This window comes from Meleagris gallopavo, chromosome 26 (assembly GCF_905368555.1).
Source record: "Meleagris gallopavo chromosome 26, MGAL_WU_HG_1.1, whole genome shotgun sequence".
NCBI lineage: Eukaryota > Metazoa > Chordata > Aves > Galliformes > Phasianidae > Meleagris > Meleagris gallopavo.
In genome coordinates this window covers 3,026,038-3,039,571 of record NC_139429.1, presented here as the reverse complement: position 1 = coordinate 3,039,571, position 13,534 = coordinate 3,026,038, and the positions used below count along the sequence as shown (strand labels likewise).

Genomic DNA, 13,534 nt, shown 5'->3' with positions numbered 1-13,534 from the left:
TGCTGTCAGATTCTTTTCCAAATGTGATGGCATTGTTTGCTGGAATTGTTTTCTTCTTTTTTCATCCTACCGTAGGTAGAATTTAGCCCTGAGGAACAGAAGCTGTTCTGCTTGTAACTTGTCTTTTAAAAGCTACTGAATGGCCTTATGTAGAAAAACTAAAACAGTTCTAAGAAAGGTGAAGGGTCCCAATTAGAAATATCTGGAATGACGCTATTCCCACGCACATTCACACGTCTTGCCTGAATCCCCTATCCCTCCTACTTGAAACAGACTTCTAAAATCAGTGGTTAATATTTTAAATCCTGGAACAGTTTGCTCCCCGAAGCAGCCTTGGGTTTGTATGTTCAATAGACCGGGCAGAATGGGAGATGCAGGTACTGATTCACCTTGTAAAGCAGCTCAATCAGTGACAGATGCCAAAGTCCTGATTTGCTTTCCTTTGTCTCAGTGATTGCTCTCACATTCCACCAAAATTTTGCCTTTAGTTCTCCGTTGCTTAGCAGAAGTATGAAAGAAAGGCCAATTTGTCCTATATAATTCAGTTTTGGGGTGACACTTGGTTTCAGTTCTTTAGAAGGTGGTGAGGAAAGGGGATAAACTCCAGAACAGTCTTTCCTGGTGTAATTTCTTTGACTTCGTTTCCTTACAGCAGGGATTAGTTTGTTTCTCAGCAAATGCTAAGCACCAAGTCTTGCAATTGTGGTTAGCAAAACCTTTCAGCACACAACTAGATCCTTCAGCTTCCTCTACAAATGTCTGCCCAGGAAGAGGATTTTTTCTTCTTAAGATTGCTTCAGAATAACTTTAAAAAAAAAAAAAAAAAAAAATCCCAGTTCTAGTCGTGTACACTTTGCTGTTTTTATCTCCTCCTCCTCTGACAATTTGGTCCATGATCTGTTAGCACCCGCTTCTAAGATTTGTCCTTTGGAAGCAAACCTGACATAACTCAAGAACATCTTGTACTCAGCAGCAAGACCCACGGGAAAAGCCTTTGTGTCTGTATGAGCACGAAAACTGCTGATATCGAAGAATATAAGATGAGCAACTGGAATGTGTGAGGAAAAGCAAACCTCATAAGGGCAAGAAAATTCTTTTGTTAGTTCCCAGAGTATCAACAGTGCTAACGACACAGCTCTTGGAGAAAGGCTGACTTTGGCAGGGATGTCTGGCTGGTTTGAAGACCTCTCTGCATCCCCAGTGCAGACACAGCCATGTCTGTGGAGTGCTGGGTTATCTGTCATTCACTGGCCAAGTGCTTCCTTATTCCATGGATTGTAGTAGCTGTCTGTGGCTGTTGGCAGAAGGAGATGTCAATGTGTGGCTTCTAGGATCTGGAACATTTGGCAACCCATAACTCAATGCTCCAAGTGATCTTGTAGGAATCTGTGCTCTTGTCCAATGAATTGATGGACAGATTTGTTAAGGGTTAAGACATCTTTTGTGGATGGAACTGTGGGCTCTGGATAAGATACGTTTGACTAGAGATGAAAGAGTCTGGTAATTGTAGCAGCTAAGGATGTTGAGCACTTGCAATATTGCATTAATAGTATGCATATATTAATACTATGTCCACATGGGATGCTGGAGGCTAGGAACCATCTTAAAGCAGGTTCTATGCAGGCGGTATCTGAAGCTAATCAGTAACCCTGCCTGCAGCTTTGTAGCCACTAGAGAGCAGCAGGGCCCTGTTGGGAGAGTTTCCCCCAGCAGCTCTGTTGTGCTGCTGCCCTATTTAGGCTAAAGAGAATCTGCTGGACTGTGGACATGGGAAGGCAGAAGGAGGAACCCAGGCTGAATGTGAAAATGCATGTTATTTCAGGGGCTCGTGACATGTCAGGAAACCTCAGGGTGAGTGAGAGGTCTGCTGCAGGTGCCTCACTACTGAGATGGTCAGAAAAACAGACTCACTGTGAGTTTAAGAGGCTGTCTTTTTAAACTGAATTAGATGGCACATAAAGCCTTTATGATGGGAAATGAAGGAAAAGGTAGGACAGCCCCATTAGCAAGTAGCTTGTAACTTGCTGCTGTTAGGTACGGCAGCTTTTACTACTTAGTTTTTTCTTCATGTTGTCAGTGCTCCATGTAATGGTACCTCATGCCTTTTTTTTTTTTTTTTTGGCTCCTGGTTTAAAAAGGAATTGAATATAGCTTTGTGTCCTTCCAATTTGTAACTTGTCCTTTACTGAAGATTATGTTAAGTATGTAGCACTGGTTATGAAACTCACTAGGAGCTGTGAATAAAGCAGAGGGGTCATGAAAACAGCCAGAATGATGCTTAATTTGAGAATATTTTCCTTTCATTCACAGCTTCTCAGAGTTCAGATGTGGTAGGAGAAAAATCGGCATACTGTGTAATAATAAAGCTGGAGATGCTAACTGAGATATCGACTCATTAAACAGTGCAATCTTCAGACTGAATTTCCTAATGAATAAGAAGAGGTCAGCAGGGTTTGGAAAACTTATGGGTTCTTAGTTTTCACCAAATCAGATGTCCTCTTTAAGAGCAGTGGGATTTCAAAGCATGCCTTAGCTGCTATCAAGAGAGAAAGGAGCTGTATCTTCTATTCACCACCTTCAGATGGATCCTTGATTTGGAGTGCAGTCACTCCTGTGGGTGACAGACCATAGAACCTTCAGCTCTGTTAGATCAGGTGGGCTCAGCTCTGCATACAGGATATGCTTTGATTGTCTCAAGGATGGCCGTGTGATTTATATACTTCCCTAAATTAACCTTGCTCAGTTCCAACATGTCAGACAGCCATCTTAATCTCAATTAGGGGAGGGAAATGGAGACCCAATGTGGAATGGCTCTTTCTAAAGGACAGATGAGAGCAACAGGACTGTATCCCTGGAACACAGGTACCCAGTCTCAGCAGCAGTCCTGTCCTGCTCTAAGCCTCATCTCCCTGGCATTCAGTGAGTAGGGAAAAGCCTTTTCAGGTAGCACTTGGTAAGCTGAACTGTTACCCTGGTGGAACACACATAGGATCTGTGGAGGATCTGTTTGTAGGACTTATGTGTGGTACAAACCTTTCTTTGGTCTCTTACGTGCTGATAGAGCGACTGATGAGCATCAACATGTAGGGTAAGGTCTCAGTGTAGAAGCATAGGAATCACAGTGGTTCAGCATTACTTAAAAACTCAGACAGCTAAGGAAGAATCACCTTCCTGATCCTGCTGCTTCTATATCGAAAGACAAACAAAACAGTAAGCAAACTTTTAGCTGACTGTGATTGCTGGTGTTTGAAGCCATGCAGACAGATGAAATAGAGCACTGTGAGGGTATTGTTAGTGTGAGCTTTGCCCCAGAGCACTTAGATCTGACCTTGATTGAGTGCTTCTGCAGAGTCTGAGTGTAGCTGCATGGTACTGGGGAAGGAAAACATGGGAAGCAGAATCTTGGCAAGTGGGCCATAACCTGACAGCTATAAGCTGTTTCATTGAGGGATGACCATTGGAGACTGTTGATCCTCAGCAGTTGTTTGGAACTAGGTCAGCAAGAGTCTGTGGTACCTGCATCTTTGTATGTATCATCATTCTGCATCTGTATATATATAAAAATGAGTTTATTTCCAGCTCAGATCAGTAGGTGTGACTGACTGCCATGGTTTGGGTTGGGATGGACTTGATTTCAGACCTCAGCTGCCTGCTGGGTTAAACCACAGCGGTAACAACCACAATTGCAACCAAGGCATCACTAATCTTAGCAAATGAACGTGTAATGACAAAAACACTGCTGGGAAGGTGCTGCTGTAAAAGGGTGGGTGGCATCTGTCACGTCTCCAAATGATCTGCAGTGACTGTTTCCGAGATGTATGGTATCAGCTACATTCCTGCCAGTGGATTGTGGAGGTGTTTATCAGAGATTTCACACCTGCACATGTATCCTCAGGTAAAACTTGTGCCTGAGGGGCGTATTCAAAGCATTCTGCTTACACGTGATAAATGTGGCATCTCCACTGTGACATTCATTGCACATGATGGTGATTTTGATCTGTGTAGAACCATCCCTATTCATTCACTGTAAGTAATTGCTACCTGCTGGTGGTGCATGTACCATCTTACAGATGTGCTTGCTGTTATGCAAGCAAGAAACATGAGTTAATTTTGTGGTTGTAAATATAACTTGCTTCAAACAACTTCATGGCATATAACCCAAGTGAAGAGAGAATTTCTGTTACATGCTACTGTGATGTTTGTGCTGTGTGTGTCAGGAAATGGCCTTGCTTTGTCTCTGTGTCAGCAGTTAAGTGCAGGATTCGAAGTGTGAATGGCGAAGTCAGCTGGAGGAGACATTTTCCAGCATTGTATGAAGTAGTTCCCAAATAGCTCCCTTCTGACAAGTGTGAAGAGAAATGACAGTTTTCCTCAGGCATTTGTCTAATTGAGGAAATGAGCTTCTAACAGCCTTGCTGCTGAAGTTGGGATAATTGAGGTGATGGACAGGAATGATATTTTTAAAGCAATCTCTCTACACTAGCTGTAAAATGAGTTTACTAGTTGCAGAAAACCTTTCCTGTCCTCCTGTCGTTTAGTGGCTATTAGAATTTCAGAGCTAGTTTTGGAGTTTCCATTTGATTTTGTACAGAATAAGACTGAGGAGAATACTTCTTTCTTTTCCTGCAGGCATTCTTTTTCTCAATATTTTGTAGGGCAAAGCAATGCTCTGCTTTTTGCTCTTCCAGCAGGGGTGGAGGGGGCGGAAGGACTTGGCTGTTGTGTGTTAGGATTGCTTTCAATACCCATCAATGTAAGACAGAACAGAAATATTTAAGAACATTTCACTTCCAACCATGCTGTTGGTCCAGAAGAATGAGTTGCAAGTAGTATTTGTGGTTCCTACATCAGAAAGCCCTGCCAGCAGTCTGTGCTGTCTGCATTCAGTGTAGGCATCGCTGCTTGCTGAGAGGCAGAAAGTCCTGTTGGAGTCAGGCTGTCCTATGAAGAGCAGTGCAGCACTAGCTAAAGCACTCAGGGTTCTCCTTTGAGTTATGACCAAGGCCAGGTGGAAAGCAGACTTGTGTGATTTCTACCTATGGAAAGGGCACATTGTGTTGTTAAAAAGTCTAAGATTTGTCTCTGGCTTCTTCTGGTTAGGGAAAGCTCTCCTCCTCTGGACTGGTGGCTCTTTGTATAAGTAATACATTGCATAGTCATTGAATCACATTTTGTATGCAGAATGGAAGCCAATACTGAAACCTTGCTGCTTGCATTTTGGATGGTTCTACTCCTGGTCAACACTGAATTTTTTTTCTCCTTCCAATTAGTAATGCCTTGAATTTGGAGGCCTGTGACTGTGGTGCCTGCTCTGTCTGTAGAATTACTGCAGGCTTTCATCCAGATCTTGTGCTTTTCCCCAGAACATTCTGCTGTTGGAGGAAAAAGGCTCTTTTAGGTACTTGCTGAAAAACTACAGGTGGTAAAAATTCCAACACTTAATCTTCGTCTAATTTTTGGTGTCTAAAATCCAAGAGGGGTAAGAGTTCATATTGAATTGATCATATTGAGACTATTTCATGATAGTGTCACAATAAAACCATGCTCTTATTCTGAGGGTAGGTGCTTACAATGCTTAATCAAGGTGAATATATACATGTAAAATGGGGAGGAAATTCAATGCAGTCTGATGCTCAGCTCTGTGCCTTTCTGTCCACCCCTGCTGTCAATTCTGCTTCTGTAGGTTGTGTTTGGGAGGCTTGGTTGGGTTGCTCATGTACTGACAAGCCCAACTACTGCTGTGCTGAGCCCTTGCAAATGTGTGTGTCTTTAGAACTGAGGTTTCTGGAGCTGATTGCAGCTGGCTTGACAGAGGGAAGCAAGGATTTATTGAAATCCAGTTGGTTTTCTTGGAGGAAAATTAAACTTAGCTATGCTTATTATTTTTAAAGAGGGCTTTGAGGATTTGTGTAGGCAGTTTTGTGTCTTCCCAAATGCACACTGAGAAACTTCTACCATGTTTCTTTTTGCGTGGGGCTGGGTTAAATACAGCAAACTGGAGTGACTCGAGCTAGTGAAGCAGATATTTTAGCTGAGTAGGAAAGAATGTACTGTTCAGAGACCTTTTGTACTTACAGGCTTGTTGTGTGATTAATGGTGTGTGCTGTGAGCTGTGACCCATTAGGAAAGTGCTGAGCAGGTAGTGGAAATCCAAGGAATTTGGACTCTATATACAATGCAAAGCAAAAATGCCAAGCTCCCATGCAGATTCACTCAAACCATCACCTGTGCTTTGTGTGGGACCACATTTAACCTGTGCTAGAGGAGGAGTGAGCCTTTGGTGATGCTCGTGTGATAATGCAGCAGTGTAAGTAGGCAGTGCAAAATTATAATCTGCTCCAGTTCTAAATAGAAAAGAAAACTGAGGAAAAGGCCTTTGATCCTTTGCTCCATTGCCGTATTCTGATGTATCCCTGCAAAGTCATGACAGCAATTTCGTGTGTTTTGCTTGCTGGCTTTTGGCTCAGCTATCCATTTCAGTTTGGATGGAAAGTGCTAGAAAAGAGTTGTCCTACTGCTGGAAGAAATAGGTGGTGTGCTGTGCTGCTCTTGGATGGTGGTTGCGGGGGTTCTGGATGATGACTGAAGAACCTGGGGTTTGCAGCTGTGCACAAGGCTGTGTTTGAATGCTTCCAGTTGTGTGATACTGTTAGCAATAATTAATAGACAGGAGTCTTTGAGAGTTACTGTTGCTGTTAGAATTGCTTCTTTTGGGAGGTGAGAGAGAAATGGGTACAAGGTAACTTCTAGCAGAAAGCACTACTGGGATCAGACCTCTTGCAAGCCCTGCAAGCAATATATAAAGTAATAAAACACTCCCAGAAGTTCTATAGATGTGATCCTTTTAGGAGAGGTTGGATACAGTGCAATCAAGCCTGTTGCAACCCACGTTATTGCTCATTTCTACTGCTGCTGGTAGAAGTGGGCTGCTTATGGCAAATGAGGCAATGGTGGGCATGGAACTTCAGCATCAGGTAAACCATGGGTAGTGCACCTAGTGCACATATAGGCTGTGCTTTACATGGGGTAGAACGATGCATGTGCCACTGTTTTATTTCTAAGGCCATCAGTTTGCTGACTCGCAATCCAGGTGTTTCACTTCACAATGAGGTGTGTGGTGTAATGAGACAAAGCCCTGGCACGAGGTAAAGGCTTAGAAAATGTGAAGTCTGGTAGCAAATAATCCAGGCTGCAGTCATAGTGTAATATTTCTTATGGCAGAGCTTGTGTTGTCTCAAATTGGACACGATGACTTCCATCGATCTGTGGCCATTGTAACAGACATTGGTTCCCTGTCTTGGTACTGACCTGCACAATTACTGACTGAGATGAGGCATGCTGAAGTCTTTGGCCAGTGAAGTTTACGTAATTTATCCAAAAGTCACTGCTTTATTTTTTGTCCAGTGGAAATATGGCTGGAAACTATAAGTATTCTATTATTTGGCCATGTGGAATGGAAGGTGAAAAATGCAGTCCTTTTCTTTCCCAACATGTTTTTAGGAAATGAAGAGGTGCAGAAATGATCTTTAACCTAAGTAATTAGGATTTGTGGTCATTACACAATATGTAAAATTGCTTTCTGAACTGGGCCACTTGTGGAAGAGATACCAGCATGTCCTAAATGGTAGCAGGGGTGGAAGAACTGGGGAGTGACTGGGCTACAAGATTGCTTCCATCTTGCTTTGTAATACACTGAGGTCAGCCTGCTGCTGGTATCTCTCACCCTGCAGCCTGTGAAATGTGTGGCATCTGTCTTGTAACGCAGTGCCTGGGTTTCAGAGAACAACACATGCAGGTATCTGATATCACATGTCCAAAATAAAATTGACTGCATGTGTTCAGATGGGAGCAACTGCTGGCTGGTGTGTTGTGATTTAAAGGGACAGATTTGTAGGGCTCTGAAGTCAAGAATGGCCAGCTGGTAGGTGTTCCTTGCATGTATCCACAAGTTTGGCATTTGTTAAATTGTAAAATGTCTCATTTAAACACCAAGGCCAAAGGATGTCAGAGTCAGCCCTGGTGTAGGGACATGCTGTACTGTCAATAGTATGATTATTCTTGCAGAAAACTCTTGAAATAGAAAAGTAAATGCAGATAAATATATATCTTTTTCATAGCACTGACATGCTGTATTCATCTGCTGGGGATGATGTTTTGTTTAAAACACGTGGGAAGGAGGTATTCTTGCCAAGGAATACAGGCTGGCATTAGTTCGTGTTTTCAACTCAGGAAAGAGATTTTTAGTTTTCCTTGGGATGTTTTTCTTTATTCATCTTATCAGTCCTCTTCTACAGACACTGGAAACGTGTCCAGAATGCTTGTGTAGGAAATGAGCAGTAATCCACAATATCCTTGATCAAGCTGTAGGACTGGCAGCCATTTGCTGCTGTGCTCACTCCATTGGGCAGAGTCCTGCTCCAGCAGCAGTGGCTCTCGTGGAAGCAGTTAAATAGTGCTGTCATTGTGATTTGCACAGAAATAGCACTTGATCCTGGGTGTTATGTCTCACTTTGTGGGTCAGGTGCTTGAGTGGTCTCTCCTATTACATAGCTCCTGCTTTTTTCTTAGAGAACTGGACAGGTGGTCGGCATCCTCTCTGCTCAATAAGAATGTCCTGAGAATGTTTGAGAACAAATAAGTGTTGCTTACTAATCAGTGAAGAACTTGGAATTAAAGGGTACATGTACCCTGTGCTAACCAGGTGCCCTTGGCACTGCCAGAGGGAATTACTTATGTTTGTGTGTGAGCAGAGTGGGGATGGATCCCATGTTGCTGAGGGGGTTCCCAGTGGGGTTCAGTGAGGCAGAGGGTGAAGAAACTGCTGGAACTAACGAGCAGATCAGTGTGAGGGTTCAGCCTTGCTAAAGAAGCAGTTACAAGCAATGGTCCGGATTAATACAGTGTGAGTCTGGTTGACTAGTTTGTAGGGATTTTGAGGGTCAGCAGCATACACTGTGTGAGTTATTACTAAAGCAAGAAAGCATGCAGAGCTGCAAACATCTTGACCCTGTTAATAGCTGAAGTAGCTGCAATGAAAGTGCAGGAAATCAAGCTCAGTGTATGGGACAAAACTTCTTTGGGATGGCCTGCATCTACTTGCTGCATTGGAGAGGAATGGAAGTACTTCTGGAGGATGGGATGTGGGTAGGTTTTAAGGGGAAAACACTTTCTGTTCTTACCATCTTTTCCTTATGCGAGAAATGCAGCAGGAAAAATCCCCCTCACAGTTGCAGGTATTTGCTCTTGGTTAAGATTTAGCAATGATAGAGTGCTTTTGGACACACAGGTGTGTGGCCATGCACTGAAAGGGGATTTTCTGTGAGTTAACAGCTGGTTGATAATGTTCTGTATGTACAGGTGGCAACAGGTGGCTCCAGTACTTGATTGCAGGTTGCTCCCTATTTGAGTCTCAGATTTAACTCTTTTATTCCCTGTATATTTTTAATTTAAATGTGATGTTTGTGGAAGATGTTCTGATTGTGCTTGGCATATTGGTACCCAGATGGCCGAAGTTCTGGATGTTGATTTCAAGCTTTGCTCAAGCTAGTAACTTAAAGGAGAAGCAGAGCACAAAAAGGGCAGTGCTACAAAGTAGGATGTAGGGATTCTTCCCCCGTTTGCTCCTGACATTATAAATCTTCCCTTTTTTGACACATTCAGTTAGGTATGGCCCAGATTCCACAGTTTCTGATGTTCCAAGTTCACGTGAGGCTTATTTTCAAGCAAAACTTTGAGGCAGCTCATGCAAAGCAAAATATTTTGGTTTGGGTCAACAGAAATATTTTTTTAACCTGAAATCGGTGTTTTTTTTTTTTTTTTTAAAGGTTCCGGCTGTTGAGTGAAAACTAAAGCTGTGCCAGATTAATTGGGATTTTTTTTTTTCTGACAGCATGCTTAGAATTCATGCAGCTGAATTGTAGTTGCTCTCTTTAAGTACTTAAGTTCTGTCACTCTCACCTAAAAATCCATCTTGATGCAGTTTCATCCAGGAGCTTTTGAATAATAGGCAATCCAGGGGGTCTGAATGGTGAATCACTGGTGGTGTTTGTTCTTGCTGATTTGGTTTCATTAGCAGAATTTTGCAAGCCTGGTCCCAATACTGCTGTTCCTCCCAGTGCATGATCCCTGTTTTTGCCTCCTTAGCATACTCGAATCTTCCACATAGCAGGTGAGTTTATCCTAGTCTGAATCTGTCCTGCACATTGTCTTTGTGGTGTCTTTGTTGTTCCTGGACCTTGAGACCATTCATCACCCACTGTGCCATTTTGGAAGCAGCATCACCCTACAAGAACTCCCTTTTGTCAGCTTACACCCACATGAATCTGAGCTAGAAAGCCAGCCAGCCTCCCAGTTCTGGTGCCATTTGCTGCCACTGCCTCTGTAGCTTCTCCTCAATACCTCTCCTTTGCTGCCCTTTCTGTGAGCAGTCAATGGGAACAACAAATCCTAGCCTTGCAAGAAGGCTGTGTAAGCCTGAGTTTGCTCCCTCCCTGCAAAGGGTGGGCTGTCCAAGCAGGAAGGTGGGACGAGGGGAAAGCCTGTCCAATTGGCTTCTACAGAAAGTTATTATTCCTTCGTACCCTTGTCATTTGGTTGATTTGCAGCAGCAGCATATTTGGTAATATAAACCCTGTCCCTTGGGATTATGAGTGCGGTGATGCTTGGAGCAGCTGCCTGCACATGTCTTATCTGCTACAGAAAAAGAACATGCTGCTGCTGCTCCTCCTCCTGATATTATCTAGTATCATTTCTTCCCTCCTTCTTTGTCTCTCTCTGACCTCCTCACAGCTCCACGTCGCTCCATACTTGCTTCGTCTCTTAAGAAGACCACAGCTGAGTTTTCCAGCACAGCACCAGGAGAGCTTATGAACCAACATTAGGCAGAGGACAAAGCAAAAAAAAAAAAAAAAAAAAAAAAAAAAAAAAAAGGGAGAGGGGAGGGGAATCTGAAAGTGAGCCAAGCTGTTGCAAGCAAGTCCTGGTGCTAAACCTGCTGCTTTCAGAGACCAGGAGGGGAGGAACCTTGTTTGGTGGAGAGGGGAAGGACAAAAGAAACTTGAAACTGGCTTTCCTTGTGGCATGTCAGTCCTGAACAACCCCCCCTCCCCACCCCCTGCTCGTTAAATGAAAGCACCTGAGGAACACGAGATTGCCTGCGTGAGAGGGAGGGCTGGTGCTGGACTGGGTGAGGGAGCAGAAAGGCGACTTGTGGCTTTGTGGTGTGGCTTACACTGAGATCAGAGCTAGCGTGCCTGGGGGTGGGAGCAGAAGGAGAAAGGGCACCTGATGCCAGCTGCCAATATGACAGAAACCCTGCAGCTCCCTGCCCTGCAAGTCCCAGAGCAGCAGGTGGTGGAGGGCAACCGTGCCTGGTCCAGCTCATCCACCCCCACCCTGCGCAGGAAGCGCTTCAAGATGAGGCGGATGAAGAATGTGCAGGAGCAGAGCCTGGAGGCCAGCAGTTATCAGGATTCTCCTTCCTCCAGCAAGGAATACCTGCAGCTCCCATCCATTGAGATCACCCCCTCCAGTGATGAGGACACCCCCTGGTCCAACTGTTCCACACCCAGTGCCTCCCCGCGCCGCAAGCGCTTCCTTCTGCGGAAGTGGCTGCGTGTCAGAGAGAAGAAGGAGTGCAGTGAGAGCAGGTAGGTTGGTGACCATCTCCCTTCCCTGCTCCCCAAACAGCCCCTCACAGTGGGTAGGGCCTGCTGAGCTTTTGGTGTGGCTCTCCAGAGGACTTTGTCCTCACCCAGTGGTTGGAATGGGTAATACGATGGGTTGGGCTTGGTGACGGTGGATCAAGCGGTACGGTTGTATGTGCAAGCAGTGGGCATGTTGGAAACAACATTTTTGTTATTGTGGCCTTCCCTGTACCTTTTCTAGACAATGCAGATCAAGCGAAAAGAACTTGTCTGAGTGGGGGAAATTGTGCTTAAAGATTGGGTGGTGGGACTGACTTCTGCGGGGTATTCTGCAGGGACCTTCATGAGAGAAGATAGTGAATCTCAGCTGGGGTTACCTGGACAGGGAGTGGTGATGCTGAACCCTTGCTGGTGTGGATTTTCTTGTTGTTGGGTTGTTTTTGTGATGATGGTCAAACCTTTCCCCTGAGATTGTTTCTGGAGCAATTCATTCGCTTGCTGGCATTGGGTCAGTGAGGGGAGGATGGGTCTGTGTGTCAAGATGTCTGAATTCAACTCTTGGCTTCTTTCCAGACCTGAAAGTTACTCTGTTCTTTGGCTCAGAAGCAGAGGACAGATAATTCCGAGACTCCCAAGGGCTTGTCAGTGCAGCAGAATGGATGCCCAGTGAGTTATTGCATAGACATGAAGAGAAAGCTTTACCTTATCGAACTGTACAGGTGTGGTTGGTGTCTGCCTCGTACAGTGTAGTTCGCTCTGCTTTTAGTGTCTGAGGGGAACAATGTACCTGTCATGAAGGGCCTGAAAAATACAGCATGCTTTCTCTGTAGGAAGTTAGCACTTCATTAATCTTCCTGCTGGCTTAGTGTAGCTAACTTGCCTTTCCCTTTAGCCTATGGCTCTATGTCTGAATATAGGTACTGTTTTCCCCTCTGAGCATGCAGTAACTCTTCTTGCAGAAATTCCCTTTGGCAAGCTCTGGTTTTCGGTCATTTCTTTTTTTAAATTTCAGGGAAGTGAACGCATGCCATAAAGGCCTCAGTAATCCCTCTCTTAGAAAAGTAGCCTTGGAAAACATTTCTTGGCTGAGGAATATTACTGACTTTTTTCACCTACCTGTGGTGATGTAGGGAGTGATACAGATGATGGGGTTGGGAAGGTGGAAAGGACAATGCATGGGGTGGATGCTGAAGTGTCAGATTCACAAAATTAAGTTCTGAATTTCACCTGAGAACAGCTTTTCAGTTCTGAATTTCACCTGAGAACTTGAACTGGGGCTTAGCAATAGTGAGTGATTGAGGCAGAGGCAAGACAGTTCTTTGTAAATGTGTTCAGGAAAAAAAACAAAACAGCAAAAAAGTAGTAAATCTGTGTACACGTGGTATTTGCATGGCTGTACTGAGCGACTCCTTACTCATCTTCATAAAGGCATCTGTGCCTTAACCTTGGTTATGTTTTTGAAGTGCTGACTGGAACAAAGCCACCGCAGTTGATGGATTAGTTGGCATTAGCATACCAAAGCCAGCATGGCACCTCCTTCCTTCAGATGTAGCGGGCTTCAAATCTGTCCCTTTACAATGGGAAACACATGATGTTTTCAAATGGTATTTTTCCCTTTTCAGTCCAGAGGGGAAAAACCCGACGTGGTTTTGGTCACTGTGCGCTGAGCCACTGCACTCCTAATTACTCAGCTCTTTCTTGCTGCTGTTTCAGAGTGGTTTGGCTCTTTGCAACAGGTACTGGTTGTCACTGCACCGTTTAAATGCAGAAGGGAGTACTGTATGGCTCCTGTGCAGCAATTAATTATTATAATCTTGGAATCCAGCAGCCTGTACCCCATCACATGGCCGGATTTCCGCAGGGCTCTCCAGGGAGAGCTGCTAGCTGAG

The 13,534-nt window shown here is 44.3% G+C and overlaps 1 protein-coding gene across 8 annotated transcripts in view; it reads left to right on the top strand.

Annotated features, from left to right (window-relative positions):
- GRAMD1B (GRAM domain containing 1B) overlaps positions 1-13,534 on the top strand; it is a 111,092-nt gene that overhangs the window by 17,719 nt on the left and 79,839 nt on the right. For 2 of the 8 annotated variants that reach the window (XM_085209374.1, XM_085209373.1), the window contains exon 1: positions 10,920-11,648. The exons of 4 other annotated variants lie outside the window; for them this stretch is intronic. In XM_085209374.1, coding sequence (XP_085065500.1) covers positions 11,287-11,648 — 362 coding nt within the window. In that variant the 5' untranslated portion in view covers positions 10,920-11,286. Of the gene's footprint in view, positions 1-10,919; positions 11,649-13,534 lie in introns of those variants that run through there. 2 more of the 8 variants (XM_010723641.4, XM_085209379.1) reach the window with 1 other exon arrangement.